At 47.2% G+C, this 27,695-nt stretch overlaps 1 protein-coding gene across 4 annotated transcripts in view; it reads right to left on the bottom strand.

Moving 5' to 3' along the window:
• PLEKHM1 (pleckstrin homology and RUN domain containing M1) overlaps positions 1 to 26,528 on the bottom strand; it is a 57,798-nt gene extending 31,270 nt beyond the window's left edge. For 2 of the 4 annotated variants that reach the window (XR_008712905.1, XM_055575643.1), the window contains exons 1-6: positions 26,384 to 26,528; positions 23,344 to 23,506; positions 19,741 to 19,829; positions 15,590 to 15,837; positions 13,202 to 13,828; positions 4,410 to 4,815 (exon numbers count right to left, since the gene is read on the bottom strand). Coding sequence is in view for 3 of the 4 variants with exons in the window: in XM_055575643.1 (XP_055431618.1) it covers positions 4,410 to 4,815; positions 13,202 to 13,828; positions 15,590 to 15,837; positions 19,741 to 19,788 (1,329 nt within the window). In the remaining variant the exon portion in view is untranslated. The remainder of the gene's footprint in view (positions 1 to 4,409; positions 4,816 to 13,201; positions 13,829 to 15,589; positions 15,838 to 19,740; positions 19,830 to 23,343; positions 23,507 to 26,383) is intronic. The other 2 variants (XM_055575644.1, XM_055575645.1) reach the window with 2 other exon arrangements.
• Positions 26,529 to 27,695: the final 1,167 nt, after the last annotated feature.

The raw sequence follows: 27,695 nt of genomic DNA, 5'->3' as shown, positions 1-27,695 counted from the left end.
ATACTAAAAAGATACCATTGAGAGGTTGCAAAGAGTCGGATATGACTAAGCAACTGAACTGAACTGAACTGGAAGGCCAGCCATAGATTATATGAACATATTTGCTATTATATATATATGTATTTTTTTCTCCAATAAAAGACACATCCATAGTATATAAAGAGCTGCTACAAATCAATAAGGAAAACACAACTCAATTCAATAATGGGACAATGACTTTAAAGAATGCTTCCAAAAAGCAGATGAAAAGGCATCAGTATCATTAGTCATCAGGGAAATGCAAATTAAAACCACACGAGACCCCACTATACACCTACCAGAGTAGCCAGAATGTAAAAGATTGCCAATACCACTGACTATGACGAAGGACAATGAAAATGCTCACATTGCTAATGTGAGTATAAGTTAGTACAAGCCCTTTGAAAACTATTTGGCAGTATCTCAGTTCAGTCCAGTTCAGTTCAATCTCTCAGTCACGTCCGACTCTTTGCGACCCCAAGGACTGCAGCACGCCAGGATTCCCTGTCTAGAGCTTACCACATGGCTACCTAGTGACCTAGCAATTCCATTCTTAGATGCACACCCAGAAACGAATGGAGAAGGCAATGGCACCCCACTCCAGTACTCTTGCCTGGAAAATCCCATGGATGGAGGAGCCTGGTAGGCTGCATGCAGTCCATGGAGTCGCCAAGAGTCAGGCATGACTGAGCGACTTCACTGTCACTTTTCACTTTCATGCACTGGAGAAGGAAATGGCAACCCACTCCAGTATTCTTGCCTGGAGGATCCCAGGGACAGAGGAGCCTGGTGGGCTGCCGTCTATGGGGTCGCACAGAGTCGGACACGACTGAAGCTACTTAGCAGCAGCAGCAGCAGCAGAAAGAAATACATGGGTTCACTGAAAGGCAAGTATAGGAATGCTCATATCTTCTTTCTTCAAAATAGCCCAAGCCTGAAAATAACTCAAGCGTCTATTACGGGACAGTGAATACATTACAGGAATTGACTCTACGGGACATTGTGATATATTCTATGGGCGTCCCAGGTGGCGCCAGTGGTAAAGAATCTGTATTCTTATGGTGGCATACTACAGAACAATGGAAAAGAATCTCAGGCTATAGATGAGGCTCACATATATAACGTTCAGTGAAAGAACTAAAAGAACATATACTATATGATTCTATCTATATAAAGTTCAACAACAGGAAAGACTTTATGGGATACAAGTCAGAACTGTGGTTTCCTTTGGAGTGGGGGTGACAGTGAGTGGAAGAGGGCAGAAGCGAAACTTCTGGTGGCTGGAAATGTTCTATATCTCAATCTGGATGGTGGTTACAGAGTGTATGTGATATATAAGTATCCACTGAGGTGTACATTGAGGATCTGGGTGCTTTAAATACATCATTCCTCAAAAAAATGTTTAAAGGGGAAAGTGGGACAATTCAACAGGTAAATAGCAGTCTTACCAGGGACTTCCCTCGTGGTCCAGTGGTAAAGAATCTGCCTCCTAATGCAAGGGATGTGCGTTTGAGCCCTAGTTGGGGCACCAAGATCCCATATGCCGCTGGGCAACCATGCTTGTGTGCTACAACTAGAGAAGCTCTTGAGCCACAGTGAAGACCCAGCACAGCCAATAAATAAATACAAATGTGGGAAAAGTCTTTCCAACAAATGGTGCTCGTATAACTGTATAAGCACACGTTAAAAAATGAAGTCAGGCACCATTCTTTTACCAAATACAAAAATTAACTCTTAAGTGGATCATAGATTTAAAAGTAAGAGATGAAACTATAACATTTAGAACACATGGGAGTAACTTTCCATGACCTTGGATTAGAAAAGGAGTACTTAGAGATGAAACCGAAAGTACAAGCAACAAAAAAGAGACTATATCAAAATTCAAAACGTTTATGCTTTATATGATACCATCAAGAAAGTGAAAAGATAATGCACAGAATGGGAGAAAAATCTGCAAATCATTTATCTAGGAAAGGTCTAGCATCTAGAATACAGAAAAAAACTGTAATTTATTACATAACCCTATTTAAGTCTGGGCAATCTTTTTTGGCCATGGCATGTGGCATGTGGAAATCTTAGTTCCCTGACCAGGGACTGAACCTGTGCCCCCAGCATTGGAAGCAGAGTCTTAACCACTGGACCACTAGGGAATTCCCCAAGAATAAGCAAATGTTTTGAATAGACATTTCTTCAAAGAAAAACACAAATGATAATGAGCACATGAAAAGATGCTCAACATCATTAGTCATCAGGGAAATGTAAATCAAAACCATAATGAGATACCACTTGTATAATAACAAAACAGTAAGAACTGTTGGTGATGATGTAGAGAAATACACTGCTGGCTGAAATATAAAACAAGACAACTGCTTTTGGAAAACAGTTTGGCAGTTTCTCAAAAGATTAAATATAGAGATGCAATATGATCCCAAAATTGTACTTTAAGCTATGCACCCAAAAAAGTTAAAAATATATGTCCGAGCAAAAAATTATACATGAATGTTCATAGTAGCATTACTCACAACAGTTAAAAAGTAGGAAAAATGCCAATGTTTATTAACTCATGAATGGATAAATAAAATGTGATACATCCATATGACGGAATTTACAATGGGATATTAAAAAAAAAAGACAAAGTGCTAATACATGCGACAACATGGATGAACTTTAAAAACATTTTGCTAATTGAAACTAAGCCAATCACAAATGTGATTATATGATTCTATATATGTAACATGTCCAGAACAGGCAAATCTATAGACAGAGTAGATTAGTGGTTGCTTGGGGTTGAGCAAGGTGAGGAGAGGCAGGAGAGCGGGAGGAAAGGACAGGAGTCATTGCTAATGGGTAGGGGGATTCTTTCATGGAAGATAGAAATATTTAAACTTAGACTGTGGTGATGGTTGTACAACTGTGAATAAAAAAAACTTGAATTATACACTTAATTAGGTGAATAGTATGGTATGTGAATTATATCACAATAAAGCTGTTAAAAGAGGGGGTGGGGGTGCCTCCTGTAGTCTATTTCATGGCCCTGGCCCATCCTGAGTTATAGAATCTGGAAGCTACAGGCCAAAGGAGGGATGTTTGTGGATGGAGCTGAAAGAGTAAGACTGTATGCCCAACATGAGCCCCAGACACAGCTGGGATGAGCTCTGGGTTTTGTGCACTCCAGTTCCTACTTCTGCTTTTCATGACCCAAGAACAAATGTGAAATGGCATAAAAACTCGAGTTCACAGTTTGACTACTGCTTCGCTGGGCCCCCCAGTTCCAGCCTCTACCCTCAGGGCTGTTTCCAGGACAGTCCCAGGGCTGGCTTCTTCGGGTCATCAACACACTGGAATAGCTTATTCTAGAACAGTGTCGTCCCACAGAAACACAATGCAAGTCACATAGGTCATCTTAGATGCTCTAGGACCCACATTAAAGAAAGTTAAAAAAAAAAAGGTGAAGTTAATTTTAATAACTTTAATTTTAATTAAAGTTAATTAAAACTTTAATTTTATATTTTATTTAAAATACGTATTTAAAATGCTTTCATTTTAATGTGATCAATAAACACACTTATGGTTGCCAAGAGGAAGGGAAGAGATAGGGAGTTTGGGATGCTATATTTAAAATGGATAACCAACAAGGACCTACATATAGCACATGGAACTCTACTCAATTTTATGTGGCAGCCTATATGGGAGGGGAGTTATGGTGAGAATAAATACATGTATATGTATGGCTGAACCCCTTTGCTGTTCACCTGAAACTATCACAACATTGTTAATCAGCTATACCCCAACACCAAAAAAAAGTTCAAAAATTAAAAAAAAAACACACAGTGGCAAAAAAAAAAAAAAAATCTGCCTTGCAATGTAGGGAACTCGGGTTTGATTCCTGGTTGGGGAACTAAGATCCCACATGCTGTGGAGCAAGCAAGCCCATAAGCCAAAACTAGAGAATCCCTGCACCACAACAAAAGATCCCGCGTGCCGCAACTGAGCCCTGACGCAGCTAAGTAAATAAATAATAACGAGCACCAAGGAGGAAACCAAAGCTCAGCGAGGCATAAGCTGGTGAGTGTCCGTGGTGAAGAGCAGAGCCTGTGGTCGGGAGAGAACTACCTTCTCCATGGCGTGGGTGTGCTGGTGATAGGAGACACCCGTGGGAGGTGATGGGCAAAGAGCCCGGCTCCCATCCACTACTCACACCCCACAGAACATTAGCTCCATCACCACGATGTTGTGTTAATACCGAACCATGCAAGGCAAGGGGGCTCAGAGGGAGAAGGCAGAGGCCACTTGGGTCACTAGCTGGGGAAACCCTACACTGGCTCTGAGACATGCACCAACACCCCCTCTCCTCCCGTCCCTTCCCCCCAAACTCAGCTTATACCACTCACCGGACTGGTGGGGGACGGAACCGCAAGGCTGAGCCGAGGTCCGCCATCCTCCGGGGGCTTCTGCTGGCAGCTTTCCTGGCTGGCTGCTCTGGTGGCGTCTCTCACGGGACGAGGGGGCTGCTGGCCTGAAGCACTCCCCGAAAGGACAGCTTGGGCAGGGCCTGGCTGCGGCCAGCCCAGGGGGCCGGGCGCCTGGGCAAGCGGCTTCTGCTTGTGGGCCCCATCTCCAGTCCCAGGGGAGGCCTGGGCATGGCAGGGCTCTGCTGTTTCCTCCGAGTGCAGGGACGTGCTGGTGTCGAGGCCAGGGAAGGGCAGCGGGGCCTGCAGCCTGGGAACCTCCGTTTCTCGGCTCAGTCCATTGGCTGGCACAGAGTTTACCTGGGCTTTGCTGAATTCCGACAACACCCTAGAAGTTTTTAAACAAAGAAACCCGTGTGATGGGGCTGTCAGCTGGAATGCCCAAGGCTAAGTGGAAAACTGCCGTTTTGTGATTGAACAAAATAACCCCCTTAGTCATGGCGGTGCTCCCAGCTCCCACACACAGACCCTCCCACCAAAGTTTTTCTCCAGCTGGGACTTGGGCAGGTTCGGTGGCCAGGTGAGTTGTGTGGCCCAGGGTTTCAGGTGACAGAGCTCATAAAGCAGAGAAAAGGACTCGAGGCAAATGGGAACTGCCTGTCTTTTACCCTCTGAGCAGGCTAACTGTGGGTCTGGCGAGTCTGCTCAGCCAAATGGCCGTGTGGCCTGTCCCGCCCCTCACCGACCTTGGCAGAGCCTCGGTGAATGGTGCCTCCGGGCTGGGCTCCAGCACGCTACTCCCTGGGATGTGGGCTGGGGTGAAGTGAGGATCCTTTTTGTCCCTGGAACAGTAACTGGGCAGCAGGGTTGGGGTGACGGGCTGGGCGTGGAGCCAGAGAAGCCTCACAGTTCCAGAAGCTGCTGCTGGAGAACAGTGCACACAAGCGATGTGGTATGCGTGCCCACATCCATAGGGGGTGTGCCTGATGGGGCTGGCGCTTCCTGCCTCTCAGTGGCAACGTCTGGGGCCAAGGGGGCCAATGTCACTGCCTTTGTGTGCGCGTGCGCGTGCACACACACACACACACTGCTATACCTTCTGGAATGTGCACTGGCTAGTGGCTGCTCCTCCCTCCCTCCCTCTCATGAGGCTTCAGAGAATCCGAGTTCTGTTTCTGAAGTAAACCTATTTGCTGTCTCCACCTCTGCTTATGAATCCAGTGAGGATGCCATAGACAAATGCAGGGTCTGGTGTCAAAAGAGCTGTCTGGAGCCCAAGACATTGCATACATCTGCCTTAAAGGCTTAGAGTGGGTGCAGAAGACACATCAAGCTCCCCTGCGTGTGGGCTCATGGAAACAAGGATTTCAGATTTCAAGTTTTCATCTGACTGCCTTCTAGGTGAGCTCTGCTTTTATTTATACCATCATGACCCCAAACAACATTTTAAAGCATTCTAGTCAAGAAGAGGTGACCAACCCATGCATTTCTGGGCAACTGATTTTCAGCATAGGTGCTGAGACATTTCAGTGGGGCAAAAACAGTCTTTTCAACAAATGGTGCTGGGATAAGTGAATAGTTCCATGCAAAAGAATGAAGTTGGACCCCTATCTCACACCACATAAAAAAAAATTAACCCCAGGGAATTTCCCTGTTGGTCCAGTGGTAAGGAATGCACCTTGCAATGCAGGGAACATGGGTTCAACCCTTGGCTGGGGAACTAAGATCCCATATGTCACAGAGCAACTAAGCCCACAAACCATAACTTGAGAGTCCGTGTACCGCAACTACTGAGCCCATGGGCCACAACTAGAGAATCTGTGTGTTGCAATGAAGATCCCACATGCCACAACTAAGACCTGATGAAGCTAAATAAATGAATGAATAGTAAAAAAAAAAAAAAAAAAAAAATTAACCTAGGTAATTCCCTGGCGATCCAGGGGTTAGAATTTGGCCCTTTCATTGCCTTGGCCCGGGTTCAATGTCTGGTCTGGAAACTAAGATCCCACAAGCTGTGTGGCACAGCCAAAAAAGAAAAATTTAACCCCAAATGGATCAAAGACCTAAAGGTAAGAACTAAAACTATAAAACTCTTAGAAGGAAACAAGCATAAAGCTTCATATCTTTGGATCAGGCAATGGTTTCTTAGATATGACATCTAATGCATAAGCAACTAATAAAAAATATATCTAATAGAAATATTTGCATACAAAATGTGCAAATATTACCATATATCTAAGGGTCTCAGTTCAGTTCAATCGCTTAGTCGTGTCCGACTCTTTGCGACCCCATGAATCGCAGCACACCAGGCCTCCCTGTCCATCACCAACTCCTGGAGTTCATTCAGACTCACGTCCATTGAGTCAGTGATGCCATCCAGCCGTCTCATTCTCTGTCATCCCCTTCTCCTCCTGCCCCCAATCCCTCCCAGCATCAGAGTCTTTTCCAATGAGTATCTAAGGGTCTAGTACCCAGAATATGGAGCTCTTACAACTTAATAATAAATAACGCAATTTAAAGCCACTTAAAAAATAGGCAAAGGGTTTGAATAGATATAACTCCAAAGAAAGCATACAGATGGCCAACAAAGACAAGAAAAAGTGTTCAAAATCATTAGATAATAGTGAAATACAAATCAAAACCACAATGAGATACTACTCTATGCCCAGTAGGATGGCTATAATAAAAAAGGTAGAGAATAACAAGCATCAGCAAAGATGTAGAGAAGTTGGAACTCTTACACATTGTTGGTGGAAATGTAAAATGGTCTAGCTTCTGTGGAAAATGATTTGATAGTTCCTCAGGATATTAAACATAGAGTTACTACTGGACTCAGCTGTTCTCTGCTTAGGTACATACCCAAGAGAATTAAAAACATGTCCACACAGAACACTTGTACATGAATACATGTAGCAACATGATAGCTAAAAAGCAGAAAGAAAACAAATGCCCATTAACTGATGGATAAATAAACAAACTGTAGTGTATCCACACAATGGACAATGGACGATTATTTGGCCATGACAGGTGCTATAACGTGGAACCTTGAAAACATGGTACTGAGTGAAAGGAGACAGTCGCAAAAAGCCACATATTGCATGACTTGATTGATATTAAATGTCCAGAATAGGGAAATTTATAACCAATGGGTAAGGGATGAAAATATTCTTGAATTAGATAGCAGCAGATGCTGGGGACTCTCCTGGTGGTCCAGTGGCTAAGACTCTGCACTCTCAATGTGGGGGGATTGGGTTCGGTCCTTGGTCAGGGAACTAGATCCTATATGCTGCAACTAAAGATCACGCAGGCTGCAACAAAGATACAAGATCCTGTGTGGCTCAACTAATACCTAATGCAGCCAAATAAATATTTTTTTAAAAAAGATAGTATAGATGTTGAATTCACAACCTTGAGACTCTAGTGAAAACCACTGAAAACTACACTTTAAAATGGTGAATTTTATGGTATGTGAATTCTGTCTCAATAAGTAACGCGGAAGACCTGGATTCAATCCCTGGGTTGGGAAGATCCTCTGGAGGAGGGCATGGCAACCCACTCCAGTATTCGTGCCAGGAGAATCCTGATGGACAAAGAAATCCATGGGGTCGCAAAGAGTCAGACATGACTAAGCAACTAAGCACAGCACAGCAAATAAATGGATGACCTGTCAGAGAAAGGTACAGTTGTATTTGTGGGAGAGTTATGGGGGAAGGCAGGTGGGGGCTCATTCCTGCTCTAAAGCTGCACTCTAAAAACAGGCCCATGAGAAATCCAAGAGTGCAGCTTGTAGGGAGAAGGCAACGACGAGTTCTGGAGAGAAAAGGGGAGTTTCCACCAGCAAGGGAAGAAGGAACATTTGCTAACCAATTGTATGTGTCCAAACCGCTGGGACAGAATGGGACCTCATCTGAAATGAACTAGCGAGGCAGATTTTTGACAAGGTCCTCTGTGAGGTCTCGACTCCTTGTGGGCTCCCAGGAGGTGGTGTGGTGAGTGATGAAGAGCAGGGCCCCTGAGTTCACCTGGTCTTGGGTAGCATGTGGCTGTGGGCCCCACAATATGAACATGAAGTTCATGGACACAATTCCCTTATCTGAAAAACAGATGTGGTAACAGCATCCATCTTTTATGACTCTGACAAAGATTAAATGAGATAATACAGGTAAAGTGCTTAGTACAGGGTTTGGCACAAAGTAAGTACTCGATAAATACTAACCTCATTATCACTGATAAGGCTGCTTAGCCTCCCTGTACACAAACATAAAAATGTAAGCAAAGGAGAAGATTTACTGAAACACTCACTAGCATTGCCAAAATGGTTATCAAATAGACATGAATCCTGATCTAGAAGAAAGATTTTTAATGACAAGAATGGATGGGGTGTTAGAATAAGTTAGTGATTTAATGCCTAGAGAAATGCCACCAAATGGCAAGAAGCCTGTGTGATCAATTAGAGGTTCTGTCAAATCAAAACTAAAGGCAAGGTGAAATGAAGTTCACAGAGCTTCACCAGAACTGGTACCAATCTTCAGGACCCAGTGAGAATAAGAGACATGTACATCAAGTGGGATAAAGGGATAGAGAGGAGATTGTGAAGCAAAGGCAAAGAAAGAAAACTGTCAAACGTTTTGACAGTTTTATATTTGTATTTATAAAATACAACATAGAAATGAAACAGTGAAAAAAAGAAAAACCAAGAAATGAAACTGTGAAACTGCTACAGTCCTTCCACTGGGGTCTGGTGCAAGGCCCTGTTTACCCAAAACTTTCTATTTGAAAAGTTTCTAACTTTGTGCTTTCACTTAGAGAGCAGTCTGGTGGGAAAAGATATGTATTATGAGTACTTATATGTGTAAAGTAAATAAAAAGCATGGCCTGAAAAAAAGATTCACGAATCTGAATGGTCACCTTATAAAGGACCCCTGATAAGCAGTTCTGAGCCTGTGGTTCTCTTGAACGTGCCACCTGTGGTGGTGATACACGGCACTATTTGGCGTCAAGAGCCACTAATAAAAGCACAGAGGTGGGCTGCATATGCTAAGAATCATTTCTCCCCCAAGGGAAGGCCTCGTGACGGTGACCTCTGACAAATATTACCAAGCAAGGTTTTTCAGCAGTGGATATGGGGACAAGCAGAGCTGATGTCACAGGTACCCAAAGTAAGATGACACCACCACGTGGCCGGGATGCATGCTGAGTCAGACACTGTTCCAAGCACTTGAAGATCTCTATTCGCTGCACCGCCCCAGCATTCCTTTGAAGCATTCTCACCCCCATTTTACAGATGAGGACATCAAGGTCAGAAAGGTTTACTAACTTGCCTGAGTTGGCAAAGCTGGCTGATGCAGGACTCAGGCAGTCTGGCTCCTGAGTCCACACTCTTTACCACTAGACTACCTGTGCTTCTCAGCGATAATTATAACTCAGACCTAACGAATGCAAAAGAAGCTGTGAGAGCCAGTTAATCCTCTCTGCACAAGGTAAACTGCAAACTGGTTTCTGCCAAACATGAATAAATTTCATTTGAAATGGGCTTTGCATTTCATGTCTGATTTGTAGTTTTGTTTTTTTTTTTCCTATACAGCCCAGCTTGCTGGATCTTAGTTCCCCTACCAGGGCTTGAACTTTGGGCCCAGAGCAGTGAAAGCATGGAAGTCTAATCACTGGACCACCAGGGAATTCCCAATTTGCAGATGTTCTGATTTTATAGTTGTAAGAGTTTAAGCACAATGTGCTTATGCCCAATTTTAAGTTACATACATTTAAGTAACACATTAACTTAAGTAAACTCTTTAAGTGTTGGTGAGAATCTCCCTTAAAATGTACACTCCAAGAAACGCTGGTCTCTGTGGATGCTCTGAGAACGGTGGTGCTGGCTGCGTGTGGTGTGCTGTGTGTGATATCTGGTCCCCACATCACTGTCCAGCCTGGGTCTATACTTCCTGACCTCATCTTCCCTTTCGTTCCCCCAGAATACCCAGGACAATACTTCCCCTGAAGGAGGGTGGACGGTCACTGATTCAACAACCTTAAGCTGGAATTTTCCAATCACAAGACACATGAAAGATAAAGGCAAGACACATGACAGAGAGAAGCCTGGCTGGTCTGCGGGGGGAGAAGCACCAAAGGCCAGGACAGGTGGCTGACATGCACGCCTCAGGCCCTGCCATCTCTGGGGCAGGGGTTGCTCCTTCTCAGAACATTATATCTAATCCTTCCATTTGGACACATGAAAATTCCACCTGATGTGCTCAAAGTTCAGAAGCCATTTCTGGGAACTACCACACATTCTTACATGTGCAACTGATTGATGGGCATCTCATTTGACTTTTAAATGGCCCTGTGAGGGAATTTCCATTTTAAAGATAAAGAAACAATGAAACAGTAACTCCAGTAACAATAAGGACCTACTATATAGCACAGGAAAATCTACTCAATACTCTAATGACCTATATGGGAAAAGAATATAAAAATGAGTGGGTGGATGTATATGTACAACTGAATCCCTTTGCTGTACGGAGGAAACTAACACAACATTGTAAATCAGCTATACTCTGGAAAAAAAAGAAAAAGATAAACAGAACCTCCAAAAGAGTTAGTAATATGCAGGACACCACTGAGCTTGTAAGTGGTGGAACTGGCTTGAAACTGGATCTGCTTCCGGGCCAGTCCAAGACACCCAGTCCTGGTGTGATTCCCACAAGCCCTGTAAAGACCTGAACCAAGGTGGGGGTGAGGGTGGGGACAGCAGTTGTGGAAAGAAGGTCCTAACACAGTTGATGGAAAAATGAGTCCTACCTGGAGGGAATGCTTCATAAACAGCTACCGTTTTTACCTATCAGATGAGCCAACATCCAAAAGTTTGCTAATACCTTCTGTTGTCAAGGCTGAGAGGACACAGGCATACCCCTGATGAAGTGTAGATAGGCAACATCTATAAAAATTATTAATCTACCCCTTGGTTCAGTAATTTTCTTCTGGGAATTTACTGAACAGAGAGAACTTGCATAGAGCTAAAGGACCACATTCACAGGTTATTTGTAGAAACCCTGAACTCCAATGTCCATTAAACCCAGGGATGGTTCAATAAACTAAGGTACATTCATATAGTGGACAAATATGTAATAGAAAAAGAAGCTCCGATATGACAAGATCTTCCAAATAAGGTATGTGTGTGTGTGTTAATCACTCAGTCGTGTCTGACTCTTTGTGATCCCATGAGCTGTAGCCTACCAGGTTCCTCTGTCCATGGAATTCTCCAGGCCAGAATACTGGAGTGGGTTGCCATTTCCTTCTCCAGGGGATCTTCCCAACCCAGGGATCGAACCTGGGTCTCCTACATTGCAGGCAGATTCTTTACCACTGAGCCACAGGGAAGCCCTGGTAAGGTATAGAGTGGTATATTTATAATTTATACTAGCTTTTGTGGAAAGAAGTGGGAAAATAAGAAACAAGAGATAAAGGACTTCTCCTGTGGTCCAGTGGTAAAGAATCTGACTTCAATGTAGGGGACGTGGGTTTAATCCCTAGTTGGGGAACTAGGATCCCACATGCCACGAGGTAACCAAGCCCATGTACCCCAACTGCTAAGCCTGTGCTCTAGAGCCCATGAGCCACATGTGCCACAACCAGATAAGCTGTGTGTCACAGCTAGAGAAAGCCCATGTGCAGCAACGAAGACTAGCATAGCCAAAATAAGAAATAAGTTAATAAGAATCTATAAAACGATACATATATGTGTGTGTGTGTGTGTGTGTATATATATATATATATATATCTGAAGCTAACACAACACTGTAAATCATCTATACTTCGATTAAAAAAAGAAATAAGGAAGAAAAAGTTCAAATCTATATATTCACACATGGTATAGCTGGATTTAGAGACACTGGAAAAATATGTAAGAAATTAATATTTATGGTTACAGGGGTGGGAGAGATTTTTCACTGTACACATTTTAGATTTTTTTTAACTATAAAAATAGATGATCAAAAATCAATGTTAAAAAGCCTGAATGAAGGAAGGCTCTGCCCAGGCTCCTGTCTCCAGTCAAGTTTGTCCCTCCATGTCCTCCTCCTCCACATACTCGCTCATCCCCATTTGCCTGCCGCTCCCGTGCAGGCATCACCCAGGTTTTATGTCCTCCAGAAGACCTTCCATGATGTCCCAGAAGATCACTCTGTGCACTGTGCTTCACTGTATTTTTTGGAAGTTGTACACAGAGCTCTGAACTATTGGTTTCCTTCTCTCTAGATGAAGATGACAATGATATTTGACACTGAAACTCAGACTAACTAACTTGTCACAGGTCACCTAGGACAGAGCTGGGGCTGGAACCAGCTCTAAGCCCCATCTAAAGGCATTCCAGGGATTTCCCTGCTGGACCATGCTAAGACTCCATGCTCCCAATGCAGGGGGCCGGGGTTTGATCCCTGATCAGGGAACTAGATCTGACATGCCACAACTAAAGATCCTGCGTACCACAACGAAGATGGAAGAACTCAAGTGTTGCAACTAACTTGGCACAGCCAATAAATAAATAAATATTTTTAAAAAATGCATTCTATGCATTCTCCCCACTAGCCCCAGTTTGCCTCCAGGTACAGCTCCCAGTAACTCTGGTCCCTGAGGGAGAGTTTATGACCTCTGTCTGTCTTTCTGCCCTAACAGAGTCCTGAGCTCAGTGACAGGCAATCACGTGCTCCACGAAGGGTGGGAGGACAAGAGGAAGAGAAGCAGGAAGGAAGGGGAAGGGGTGGGGGAGGAGAACTCACTCTTGCAGAGACATGTCCGAGTCATCGGCATTGGCCATCCCCAGGTCTGAGTCATAGGACATGGGCTCCTCGGAATGGTCTGGACTCTTGGAGCCATTCTCTTGGAGGAGGCAGCTGTCAGAGTTGAGGCTGCAGGAGAGCTGGGATGAACTGGCCGTGTCCAGGCTGAGGGAGGAGGCGGTGAGCTGCCGGTTCCGTCGGATCTTGTGGCCTGAATGCTGGACCTCGATGTCCTCTGAGCCCGAGGAATGGGAGATGGAGTCTAGAGACTCCTTCCGCTGCAGTTCAGCTCCAGGGCTAGTGAGGGGGTCGAGCTCTGAGAGCGGGCAGAGCCCCGAGAGGGCCAGCGGGGTGAGCGTCCACTCGTTGAGGATGGCAGACTTGTAGGAGAGCTCAAAGGACAGGGACGTCAGGCCCTGAAGGAAGCTCAGGAGGAACTCGCCCTCCTCGGCGTCGCGGAGCAGGGCCGTGGGCTGGTAGTACTCGCACAGGCGGGCCTGCTCCTGTAGCAGCAGCTTCAGGTAGCACTCCATCAGGCCGTCGTTGAGGGCCAGCCGCAGCCAGGCCCGGCAGCGGCCCACGTCCGTGCTCACAAAGATCAGGTGCTCCAACTCCGAGATGATGTGTCTGGGAAGATGGAGAACAGACGCGTTTCAAGAAACGACTGCCAGTCACAGAGATGTCATTTTATCCACTGGCTAGCAAGAGCCGAGAACAAGGACTGCAAGTATACACAGGCATGAAAAATTCTTGGATAACAGCATTTGAAGGGGAATTCAGAAAGACTCAGCTATCAACCCCAATGTTCTTAGGTTGGTATCATGAAGGATCATTGCCATTTTCATGACAACTATCTGTCTGGCCCGACAACATCTGCTCATCTGGGACACGTCTGTTGAGCCCCCAGGGCAAGGTCTTTGGAGCTGTGAAGGCACGGGGTCAAGACATGGTCCCTACCCTCAGTCCAGGTAATGACTTTTCAAGGGCATACTGAGGTGAGCCCTATTGTTAGCAGCACTGTGGTGGGGGCCAGGCAATCATTTCTGGGTTGGAGTAAGAAAAATGCCATAGAAAGGGGGTCTCTGCGCTGGGCCTTGAGGGATTTCAAGAGGCAAAGATGGAAGGAGAACTTTCAAGGCGTAAGAGACTGATAGAGAAAAAGGCATAAAGGGGAGAAAAGCAACAGACTATAACAGGAGTGGGGAGTGCTCTGGTTACAGCTTGGGGAGGAGGAGTGGAAGATCAGGTTGCAAGGCGAGGTAGTAACACAGAGTCTTGAGTATCAAATGGGGGAAGCAGAGTGGGGCAATGGTACCCACACCTGGCTGTGCATTAGAACTCTGTAGAGAATGAGACCAGGATACAGGTTCTGGGGCCCCAGGCAAGTGAATCAGACCCAAGCCTGACAAATGGCAGCCCAAGCCTGACAAATGGTAGCCTATGGCTACAGGGTTTTGCTCAGGAAAGCTACACACCCACAGCTATGCAGACTTCAGGGTAGGGTGTTCCATCCGGGCCCCATGTGTACCAAACTCAGCTCCTAAAATGTTTCCGTCTGCTGTAAATGCCCCTCCTCTGACTGCACCATCTCCGGTGCATGGCTCCTCCACGGTAGCACTGACCATACTCTGCAGAACCCAGGGATGGAGCTCTGGTCAGCTTAAGCTCACTAAAGGCTGGCTGACTGACCCAAGAAAAGACAGAAGGAGATAAGGGGGACACTTAGAAAGGCACTTCCACCCAGAATTAAGGTCAGAGCCTGAGACAGGGCAGCAGCAGTAGGCACAAAAAGGAAGATTCGAGACTGACATGCCACCTTGGGGCAGGACTGACAAGACACCAGGGGCATTTAATAGACCAGAGAGGCTCCATCCAGCTGCCTGCTCCAAAGCCCAGGCGGTTCAGGGCAGGGCAGACAAGACAAATGTCTCAGGGCACACATTCAGATGCTCTGGCCAGAGGCTGCTCTTCTTAAATTAAAAAAAAAAAGCCCTACCTCCTTACAAGTATGATACTTAGCACACAAATACGCAAACATCCTCAGGCAGGGTCAGCAAATTTCTGGAAAGGGACAGACAGTAAAGATTTTAGGCTTTGCAGCCCACACAGCTTCTGTTGCAACTACAGAATTTGCCAGAGGATGGAAAAAAGCCGGCTCCTGCTTCCACTCAGGGTGCCCAGCCCAGGGGCTCGACACTGCGCCGGGCCACTGCCTGAGGGGCCCACTGAGTCCTGGTCGATCACCACCCTCCTCTGGGCCATCTCCTTCCTCTCCACGACACGGGGCTCCCTGTGGCTTTCCACAGAAAAGCCCTGGAAGGAAGAGCCCGGAGCCCCACATTCTGAAGCTCCACCCTGACGTGAACCCCCCCACCCAGCAGCTCTCACTTGTGGGTGACAGCTTTCAGGAGAGGCCAGAAGACGGGCTGAGGCAGAGGCTTCTGGTGGGCGCCTTTCTTCCTCTTCCCTCCGGCCTCGGCGCGGATGTGCTTGGCGTGCAGGCCGTGGATGAAGACGGCCTCCAGGGCGCTGCACATGCTGTTGGCATCTCCGTCTTCGCTCGTGACCACCGCGTCTGAGGACACGTATTGCTTCTGCAGCGCCTTCACGGAGCCCACTAGCTTCTTCTTGATGACCTGGGCAGTGCCAGACACAACACAGGTCTTTAGAGGCTCCTGCGGCGACCCCTGCAATCTCACTCTGCTTGTCGCCAAACACGTGGGTCCCCATGCAAGCACAAATCCGTGTATCTATGTAACAAGACTAGGACAGGCCGGGACGTCCCTGATGGTCCAATGGCTAAGACTGTGCACTCTCAATGCAGGGGTCCCTGGTCAGGGAGCTAGAGCCCACATGCCCCAACTAAATATACTGCATGCAGCAACAAAGACCCAGTGCAGCCAAATAAATAAATTAAAAATTTTTCTTTTAAAAAATTTTTTAAAAAGAAAATCAAAAATTTTTAATTAAAAAAAAAAAGAAAAAATTTAGTACAGGCTAATGGTAGAAAATAAAGAGAAAGAAGAAAAAGAAAAAAATCACACTGAGAAGTGTTGTTATTATTGCAAAGATATTTGTGGGGTTTTTTTGCTTGGTTTTCAGTTTTTTAATTTATTTACTTATTTATTGGCCATGCTGCGAGGCTTACAGGATCTTAGTTCCCCAACCAGGGATTGAACCTGGGCCACAGCAGGGAAAGCACCAGGTCCTAACCACTGGACGGCCAGGAAACTGCCTGTTTGCTTGTTTTTTAAACCAAACTTCAGTGAGCCGTATAAAACTTGTGTTTAAGTTCTGACTCCACCATAGTTACAGATATGGGAGCTGAAGTAATTCATCTAGGGCAGGACTGAGATTTTTCCATCTTAATCATATGACCAACATTCCACAGAGAGTCAATAAGTTAAGAGGCAAAAAGTGCTGTGTTAGAACAATAAAAACACCCAGAAAGCGTGGTTTATAGGAAGACAGATCCTAGACCTGACAGTCAGAGCCTGGGTTTAGTCTCAGTTCTGGTAGTCACCAGCTGGGTCACCTCAGATATTCCACTTAACCTCTCTGAGCCTCAATTTCCTATCTGTTATACAGAAATAATACCTTGTGATTTACAGCACTGGAGCGGGGGTACTCTTTGAGGGCAGGACTAGCTTTTTATTCATCCCGTGCCCTCAACAATGGTCCTGGTTCTCGGCATGTGTACTAGTAAATGTTTGCTAAATGAATAAATCATAAAACATACATAGGAGCCTTCGCTGGTGGTCCAGTGATTAAGAAACCACCTTTGGATTCAGGGGAAGAAGCCAGGGTTTGATCCCTGGTCAGGGAATTAAGATCCCATATGCCTTGGGGCAACTAAGCCCAAACGCTGTAACTAAAGAGCCTGTGAGCCACAACTAGAGACGCCCACGCACGCTGCAACTAGAGAAAGCCTGTATTTTAAAATACATAAAGTCCTTTGGAAATACAGAGTTAAGAGTGTTCTAGCATAAGAGAAGTACATATGTCAAAATTACCTAAGGGTTTGGAAAAGGACTGGAAGGGATTACAGAAAAACTGGTTTGAATTATTAGGTGACAGGATTATGGACAAATATCTCACTGGTTTTTATTTTAGAGAACACAATCCATGTTAATGGTCTTTGAAAAGTTAAATGTTCTTTTGTTAGAACAGCTTTAATGAGACATAATTTACATATCATAAAATCCACTCACTAAAACACACAGCTCGGTGGTTTTTAGTACATTCACAGAACTGTGCAACCATTTCTACTATCTAATTTTAGAACATTTCATTGCCCTCAAAAGAAACCCTGTACCCATTAGCAATCACTCACTATTCTCTTCTTCCCCCAACCTCTGGCAACCACGGATCTACTTTCTGTCTCTATGAATTTGCCTATTTTCTGGACATTCATATAAACGGAATCATACAACATGCAGCCTTTTGTGTCTGACTTCTTTCACTTTAGTATGTTTTCAAGTTTGTCAGTGTTGCAGCATGGATCAGTAGTTCATTCCTTTTTATTGCTAAATAATATTCCATCGCATGGATATATCCATTTTATTTATGCATTTGTCAATTAATAGATATTTGGGTTGTTTCCACTTTTTTGGCTGCAATGTTCCTATGAACATTCACGTACAAGTTTTTGTGTAGACATGTTTTCAGTTCTCTTGGGTACACACCTAGGAATGGAATTGCTGGGTTGTATTTAACACTGTTTCACTTTTTGAGGAACTATCAAAGTGTTTTCCACAATGGCTATACCATTTTACATTCCCACCAGCAAGGGATGCGGATTCCAACTTCTCTACAACTTCACCAACACTTACTATTGTCTGCCATTTTCATTACAGCCATCCTAGTAGGTATGAAGAAGTATCTCAATATGGTTTTTTTTCCCCCCACACTGCTCAGCATGTGGGATTTTAGTTCCCTTACCAGAGAGTTAACCCACACCCCCTGCAATGGAAACTCAGAGTCTTAACCACTGGACCACCTGGCAAGTCCTTCATTATGGCTTTTTTTTCCATTTTATTTTTAAAATTTTTGTTGGAATATAGTTGATTTATAATGTTGTGTTAGTTTCAGGAGCACAGCAAAGTGCATCAGTTATATATATATAAATAACTATATATATATATATATATATATATATATATATATCTCGGAGAAGGCAATGGCTCCCCACTCCAGTGCTCCTCTTGCCTGGAAAATCCCATGGATGGAGGAGCCTGGTAGGCTGCAGTCCATGGGGTCGCTGAGAGTCGGACACAACTGAGCGACTTCACTTACACTTTTCACTTTCATGCATTGGAGAAGGACATGGCAACCCACTCCAGTGTTCTTGCCTGGAGAATCCCAGGGACGGGAGAGCCTGGTGGGCTGCCGTCTATGGGGTCACACAGAGTCGGACATGACTGAAGTGACTTAGCAAGAAAAAAAAAAAAAAAAAAGGGTATATATATATATATATATGTATATATGAAGATTATTTTCCCATATAGGGTATTACAGAGTATTGAGTTGACCTGTGCTACACAGCAGGTGCTTATTGTTGTTGTTGTCGTTCCGTTGCTAAGTCATGTCCAACTCTTTGCAACCCCATGGACTGTAGCACGCCAGGCTTCCCTGTCCTTCACTATCTCCTGGAGTTTGTGAAGGAGAGGGAGACATGTCCCCAGTGCATGTCCATTGATTCCGTGATGCCATCCAACCACCTCGTCCTCTGTTGCCTGCTTCTCCTCCAGCCTGTAATCTTTCTCAGCATCAGGGTCTTTTCCAATGAGTCAGTTCTTTGCATCAGGTGGCCAAAGCATTGGTCCTTATTAGTTATCTATTTTATATAAGGCAATGGCACCCCACTCCAGTACTTTTGCCTGGAAAATCCCATGGACGGAGGAGCCTGGTGGCTGCAGTCCATGGCGTCGCTAAGAGTCGGGAACGACTGAGCGACTTCACTTTCACTTTTCACTTTCATGCATTGGAAGAGGACATGGCAACCCACTCCAGTGTTCTTGCCTGGAGAATCCCAGGGATGGGGGAGCCTGGTGGGCTGCCGTCTATGGGGTCGCACAGAGTCGGACACGACTGAAGCGTCTTAGCAGCAGCAGCAGCCGTGTGTATATCAGTCCCAATCTCCCAATTTATCCCTCCCCGACCCTTATCCCCCGATAACCATAAGTTTGTTTCCTACACTAGTGACTTTACTTCTCTTTTCCTCATTATGGTTTTGATTTGTCTTTGTCTAACATCTAATGATATTGAGCATCTTCTTATGTATTTATTGGTCATCTGTATATCTTCTTCGGAGAAATCCTTGGTCTTCAGGTAACCTATATTCAATCCCCATTGTTTTATGTAAATCCCCATTTTATCATCAATAAGATGATTCTGGGCAGGATCTTTTGGGCGCAACTTTTTCTCAACCCAAGGCTTCTCTTTCTAAACAGTGCTAATTCATTTCAAAGTGAGAAAAAACAAAGACATGGCTGTCCCAGGCACCCCTTCCCCCACCCTGATCTTCCTTTGTTGCCTACCGGGATGGCAGCCCGGGGGTCCAGTCCATTCTCCACCCCTGAGAGCATTTCCACTCCAGCAGCAGCTCCCCAGGAGAATCACATGACACCTGCAGAGAAGACATGGCCATAGGAATAATCGCTGCGCCAGCCCGCCTCTTCACCACACCGCACCCCCATCTTATGCAAACTGCAACTGAAAGGACTTTGAATACAAACGTGAAAACTGAGCATGGATTTTAAGGAAGGAAATAAGGAAGGAAAAAAAGGCTGATGGATTGGACCTCATGAGGAGAGGAGCCCTGGGTGCCAAGGGTGGGTCTGTCCCAAAAGGTGGGTAGAGAGGGCCCTTTGTGCTTAGTTGCTCAGTCATGTCTGACTCTTTGTGACCCCATGGACTGTAGCCCGCCAAGCTACTCTGTCCATGGGGATTCTCCAGGCAAGAATACTGGAGTGGGTTGCCCTGCACTCCTCCAGGGGATCTTCCCAACCCAGGGACTGAACCCAGGTCTCCCACACTGCAGGTGGATTCTTTACTGTCTGAGCACCAGTGAAGCCCAAGAATACTGGAGTGGGTAGCCTATTCCTTCTCTGGGGGATGTTCCCGACCCGGGAATCGAACCGGGGTCTCCTGTACTGCTCGTGGATTCTTTACCAGCTGAGCTACCAGGGAAGCCCAGAAAGGGCCCTTCATGCCACACCAAACATTGGCACAAAAAGGCAGGGGACGAAAGGCAGATCTGATACAGAGCTGAGGGTGCAAGGGGACTGCTGCAGCTGAAGGCGCCAAGAACCCACAGGGGCTGAGAAACAGGAGCTCACAATTCACATTCAGGGCCTGGGCCTTACAACTGTCCCCTGACTCCTCTCCTAGCCCAGGCTCGGCCAGCTCAGCGGGGAAAAGTACAACTGACATGGCTTCAGACGGAATGGCACTCCTGCCACGCTGCTGCTTCTCCTTTGGGCCACGAGGGTCCAGCCTGAACAGCACAAGCACATGTCTAAAGGGTAACAACATGGGTTCTAATCCTAATTTGCCACTAACCAACTTGGCACACTGGGGCATGTATCAGACCTCTCGGATGGAGACTATGAGTGTGGACAGCGCCAAGCACAGGGCTTGATATTTACCAAGGATAAGTGGTATCTCTAACCCTAGTGGATGTGGCCGTCCAAATTTACAGGCAAAGAATGCCACTGCCTAAGTAAGCGTGTGCGGCAGCTCAAGTCAGTACGCAGAGACATCTCTTGGGGTAGCTGGCTTTCTCCTGAGGCAACTAGGCCCAGGGTGGCATGGTGGGGGATGGTGGGGACTTTGGCCTGAACCTGAGGGGGCTGCTGCCTGGTCCCACCGCAGCAACTTGTACAGACCAGGCCCGGACAGGCACACTCACATCTAAACAAATCTCGAGTGGCCACACAGCTGAGCATGAGGGGACACCAAAAAAAGAAAAGAAAAAAGGGTTATTGCTGTCTCTGCTCTCAAAAACTCATGGCCCATGGGAGTCCCATGGCAGTCCAGTGGTTAAGACTCCATGTTTCCATTGCAGGGGCTGTGAGTTCAATCCCTGGTTGGGAAACCGAGATCCCACATGCCATGTGGCGCAGCCAAAAAAAACAATCAACCGAAACTCACGGTCCAAAGACATTGCTAAAACCAAGGCACGCTCAATGGGGTTTTGTACCTTTTACATTTATCACCTCATTCACTTCTCATAACCACCCTGGGAGTGTTTTATTATCTTAGTCTGACAGATAAGAAACAGAAGCTGATGTGGGTCAAGGAAATTCCCAAGATTCCAAGGCGGGTAAGTGGCCAACTCTACCACCCACTGCCAGCACAAGGGTCACCCCTGCTCAAGGGAAACCCTCAGACTGATGGAGTGTGATCACCTCCCTTCTGGAAGAGGTGGGTGTGGGCAAGGGCTGAGGCAGGGAGGGACAAGGGGGCAGGGAGGCCTGGGGGTCCAGGTGAGGGGCTGCAGTGGGACACTGAGGTCAGCCTGGTGGGAAAGGTTTACAGGAGGACAGGAGCGCGACACTTGGAAGTGACAGAGGCAGTGTGGCCTTAACAGTGGGAGATGGTCTGATTCAGTCAGTCCCTGGTCCCTGGAGCTGGCAGAGGGTAAACAGGACCCAGAGCTGACCTCCCCCAGTAAAGACACACGGGGTGAGGGGGGTGTTTGGAAGGTGGCCCCTGCAGAGCCAGCCCTGGTCAGGGCGTGACGGACCACAGGATGCAACCCTTGACCTCAGGCCCTGTCTTACTACCTCACCCTCACTTCATTCCCCCTCCCACCTACAGGGATTCTCGGGCCCTCGTCCAGTCTCCGGCCACCAGCACCCCAGGCGGAAGGACCGGTGTTACAGACAGTCCCTCTGGACAACGTTCCTTCCAGGCCACCTTGTGTGGCTCAGGAGGCCAAATCCAGGTGTTCTGGCTCCAAGACCCTGGGCACCAATCCCCTTCAGTAATTCCAGCGGCCACAGGCCTCCCCTCAGGCCACAGGCCTCCCCTCGGGCCTGCCTCTTCTGGAAGGAGCCTCAAGCCCCACAGCTGCCCTTCCCTCAACCAGCCACAGGTCAGGACAGGAAAGGATTAGGCCTCAGCAACCCGAACAATAGCCTGGGTTCATTAAGGCCTCATAATGAATTAACTGAAAGTAATATTCATGGGCGGGGAGGGGGGCTGGTAGCCTTGTTAATAAGCAGGTGCTCCAGGCCAGAAAGGGTCTCTTCACAAGTGGACTGACGCTGAGAGGTCAGAGCAGGGCCAGACAAGTACCTGTCGCTTTTAAAACCAAGTGTCAGAAAAGCTACAGAATGACCGCGCAGAGGAGTTTAGAAGGCAATGGCTACTTGACAATTCACAAAACAGGACTGAGGCTATGGGGTTCATGCCACACTTTAGGGCACACCTTTCTTTACAAGAAGCCACAGCACCCCGCCTATGTGGGTCTGCCCCGGCATGCCTCAGGGAGGCAGGAATCAGCACAGAGGCAGGAATGTGATGGTTGATGACATAAGAACTTGCTGATGGAACCAGAATGGGGCTCGGTCTCCTGACTGCTGGGTCAGCACTCCATCATTCTCCAGGCCCCCCCAGTCTACCTTCCCATGGGACGGGTTTCACTTCCTGTCCTCAGAACACTCTTCACTGACACCAAAAACCAAACCAAAGGGCGGGGGCGGGGCTGCAAAGAGACCTAGGCTAAAAAGAGTAAGGGGATAATGTGGGGAACACTGCTAAAAGGTTCTTCAAACACCACTGGTGGAGTTTGGCAGAACAGATGACTTCTGTCTGCCCCTTAGGCAAATCCTAACCTTGAAAAGTCTACGTCTCCCCCTAAGTATCAATTCACCCAGGCTCAACGCTTCAAGCTTCTCTAATCTCATATAATTCTTAAATCAATCCTGTGAGAGAAGGGTGATTATCCCCATTTTACAGAGGAGAAAACAGAGGCTCAGTAGGGATAGAACTCTTTGGTTTCCTCATTCTAAGTCTTGTATCTTTTGCCAGATCAAAGTGTTTCAGGTCTTTGATTTCAAGAGCTTCAGGCAAAACTTATTACTTTCGAATGAAGTAATAATTAACTTTGCACTCAGAAACTCAAACAATCTTACCCATCAAGTCTGTATTCCCAACCAGCTGAGGCCAAGTCCTTTCCATGGTACCCAGGTTTCACAGTTGTCTTTTCTTAAATGTTCCAACACACAGGAAGGAATTGTTCTGGTTGCTTTTCCTTCTTATGCTGCCTGGCCTTCTATGTATGTCCAATATCACTTCCTCCAGAGACCAAGGAAGAAAGAAAAGAAAAGAATGACTTAGATGAGACTTACTCTAAAGGAAGAAAAGAACTGCTGGGCTTCTTCAGTTCTGAAACATTCCATCCATCAGTAAACAGCAGCCCCCTCTCCTTAGAGATTTCTCAGCTATTCCCAACAGCCTGCTCTCTACGGCCTGAATCCAACCCTGTACCGGGCTATTGAGAACAGTCTGGCATTTAAGCCATCCAGCTGCTGTATGAACTGATGAGTCATGGTTTACAGTTGGAAAAGAAGGACAAAGTTATCTTCTGATTCAGAAGGGCAGCTGATCTTTCAGACATGTGAGTGCTGGGTGAGTAAAGTATACCTCTTTCCACCTGAAGACAGCTGCATTTCTGGACAAGTGTCTTGAGGCAGGAGAAGGGAGTGGGGAGAGTGTGGAACAGGCTTTGAAGTCATCAGATGCCAGCTAGAGGGAGAGAAATTTCTAGCCCTGTGATTCCCAAACCAAAGGCTAGTGAGTAAGGCCAGAAATGTGAAGTCAGTGAAGACAAAGCAGTGTTCTTTCCTCCTTCCTTCCTTTCTCAATAACACCCATCTCCCCCATATTCTTGTCCCATCCTTAGGATTCCAGCAAGGACCAACTCTGAACGAATGATAACAGGAACTTTGTCTGACTCATTCACTATTGCATTTCTGGTGCCTAGAGCAACACAGGAGCACACAGTCGTGCTCAAAAAATATCTACTGGATGAACCGAAGAATAAAACAAAAATAAGGCTCAGGGCAAGAATCTCCATTTCACAGGCTAAGGGAAGCTGAGGTATACAGTTCTCAGCCAGGATGGAACACCTTCCATTAAACCACCCTGCCAGCTGGCTAAAACTATTTCAATGTATCCCACCTTAATAGGGTGGGGGGTGGACACTGAAGGGAGAAGAGCATTCAACTTTTCAAAGGAACAAGACTATAAATGGCAAGAGGGCTTCCCTGGTGGTCCAGTGGCTAACATTCCATGCTCCCAATGCAGGGGACCTAGGTTTGATCCCTGGTCAGGGCACTAGATCCTGCATACCACAATTAAAAAGATTCTGCGTGCTACAACTAGAACTCAGTGCACCCAATAAGTAAATAAATATGAAAAAAAGAGACCATGAATGGCAAACAAAGACAACAGGTCCTACTGGGGACCCTTTAAAATTGCTACCAAATGGCCTCTAAAGCCAGGTCATCAGAATTGGAAGAGAATGTGTACCCCCAAAGCCCAGGCAATGATAAATGCTGAAAGTGGGGCCTCAGGAATGTCCCTCTGCCTCAGCTACTCAGATATCTGGGCTCCTCATGTTCATGGGTAACCAAACAGCCCAAACTCAAAGATCCAGCACCTGCAGAAAGAGGAAGTGATTCAACAGCCGCTATATCCGCCTGAGCCTTAGCCTCCTGGGAGCCCTCTCACCTACGCTCTTCACAACGTGTAACATCATCTCTGGCATCCACTGCATGCCCTGCGTTCAGTGTCAGGACAGGCCTGCTCTCAGCTCTAGCTGGCAGGAGCACCAGGCGAGGGTCCATAACAAGTGACCACACACATGGACACGGCTCTGTGAACACTGCCACACAGTGGTACTCCCTGAGCTTATTCCCGGCCAGGAAACCAACCAACAGGAAGTGAAGGCTTCCACTGCCCCAGGCTATGTGGGAGCCAGGTGGGTGGCCATTCTTCACCTTCTAGGTATCTGGTGACACCTACCATTCCAGCAGCAGCACAAGTCATTTACTATGAATGTTAGACATACAATTTCAGGGGGCAAGTCCAGGGGACCAGACACCTGGGAAAAAATCCCTGACCCTGACCCAAGGCAGGGAGCTCTACTTCTCCACACTTAGCTACCACCTGAGGCCCTGCCTGCACCCATCAAGCCCCTCAGTGTCTAACTGCTGGGCTCCCAGCAAGCAGTGACATTTGGCTGTTGAGGGGCAGCTAGTGAGGTTGGTGGTGGTGGTGGGGGGGGGGGGACTCTTCACTAATTCTCAGACTGAGTGGGGACTGGGTTAAGGGAAAAACGGGTGTAGAACTGAGATGGGGACAGCAGAGGTGAGAGGGCAGGAGACCTCATTTTTAATAAGATTGGGTGAGAATGCTAAGAACTGAGCACCAAGAGTCTGGGGCAGTTTAGCAAAGACTTAGGGACAGGAGTGTCCTCTGATGGTTGGAGATGGATAGGAAGTCTATGGTGGGCTAAGAAGTGAGGGGTTGAGTCTGTGAAGACAAGAGGCATATAAAACTTGAGAAAGGGCTGAGATCAGAGTTATCAAAAAGAAAAGCGTGTGCTCAACAGGGCGTCTACTTTGGTGGTGGGCCTTAAACGAGAGTGGGACAGAGACGGGGTGTTCAGGATGGGCATACCTTGGGGAGCTGAGCAGAGGGTGTGGAAGATTAGGATAAGAAGGCTGATCAGGAAAAGGGCGAACCGAACCAGAATCGAGGCCAGTGTGCAGTATGAGGATCGCCAAAGGGGTTGAGAGTTAAAGACGACATGTGTTGGGGGGAAGCAGAGGCATGTGGTCAAGGTCGGGGGTGGAACTGGGCTACAGTGAGGTCAAGGATAAGGCTGCATTTACGCGAGACCGGTGGTGGTGGGGTGGGGTGGTAAGCCCTAGGGTCAGGTCACGAGTGGCAAATGGAGGGGAAAGGCCAGCAGCGGCAGTGCGGCCGAAGGCTAGGGTCGGAGTGGGGCGCGGAGCTTGGGCTGGGAAGGGTGAGGGCTCAGAAGCAGGGCAGTCTCAAGGCAACCAGGGGTCTGGGCTCACGGAGAGGGCTGGTGTCCCCTTGCCCAAATGCGTCCCGGCCTCGCCGCCCCTCTGCTGCCCGCCTCGCCCCGGATCCTCAACTCACCGAAGGGAGAAGCGAGGGGGCGGGGGCGCTGCCAGCCGCTGCAGCCCCTAAGCCTCGGATGGGACGCCGCGGCCTCCCGGCCACTGACAACAGGAAGCGGCTCCCGCGGCGCCTGACGCCGTCACGTCAGCTCTGCGTCCGGTCCCGCCCCTGCCCGTGGAGCCAATCGTGGGGCCCGGAGGGGCCTCGGGGCGGGGCCAGCGCTCTCCGGTGCAGGAGGATTCCCAGCCCTGGTGTAGGTAGATACGTGGTCTGGGAGGCTCATGGTCACCGTACCCTAGCGGGGTGCGGAGAAGCAAGGCCGCCGGCGCCCGGCGGAATGCGTCCTCACTGCCCGCCTTCCGCTGGATCTGTGTCGGACGAGATCCTCGCTTCTGAGTTCCCGACCTCATCTGCGTAGAACTGGGGCCGTCACTTGGCCTCCAGCGAAGGTTCCCCGCTTGTAAAATGGGACCAACGCCTACCCTATTTTTGCCTCCCCCAGGGCATCAGTGTAGCTAGATGGGCAGAGCCCAGGCCCAACTTGGAGCTTCTGTCCCGCCTGGCGTTTCTCAGGAAAAGCGTGTGTTTTAAGCACAGCTTGTATCAAGGAAACGCCTTGAGGTCCCCTGGGCGCCACACTCGCTCAAGCAGTTATTCTCACGTTGCCTTGTAGTTGTTTGCTTTCCGTTGTAGAAGCGATATTTCTCTTTCAAATGGAATCAGAATAGGGACTTCCTTGGTGGTGCAGTGGTTAAGACTCCATGCTGCCAATGAAGGGGGTTCCATCCCTGCTCAGGGAACTAGATCCCACAAACCAGTGAAGACCTGGTGCAGCCAAATATTTTTTTAAAAGGTGGGTATTGAGAACCAAGGGTCAAAAGTGGGGGTGGGAGGGGTGGGTCCTGACATACTCGAGACATTTGACACGCGCAGGTATCGATCTAGTGAGACTAGGGCCTGCGTGTGGAAGAGGTACCACTATATGCAGGGCCGTGGGACTTTGGAGTGGCTTTACAGGACTGGGGGATGGGGGACACACCAGTTCTTGGAAGGAAGGTCCACTGATCCCTGCTGGGATCTTATGCTCCATCAGCCTCTTCAGGGAAGGTGTCCCTCATATCTCTGGGAAGGTTGAGGTCCAAGTGTAAGCAGATAGGATGGGGGGATGGGGAGGTCCTAGGAGGAAAAGAACTCAATATAGCTTTTTGACATGAGAAGCCATTTTCCGCCTAAGCTGTTTTGTGATCTAAGCCTGTCCACAATGCTTGCCCTTGAACAGTTCTCAGTAATTAATGATCTGAAAGGAACAAAGGATTGCAATCAGGAAACA

The sequence above is a fragment of the Bubalus kerabau genome, chromosome 4 (genome assembly GCF_029407905.1).
Source record: "Bubalus kerabau isolate K-KA32 ecotype Philippines breed swamp buffalo chromosome 4, PCC_UOA_SB_1v2, whole genome shotgun sequence".
Classification (NCBI taxonomy): Eukaryota; Metazoa; Chordata; class Mammalia; order Artiodactyla; family Bovidae; genus Bubalus; species Bubalus kerabau.
This window is presented reverse-complemented; position numbering and strand designations above follow the sequence as displayed.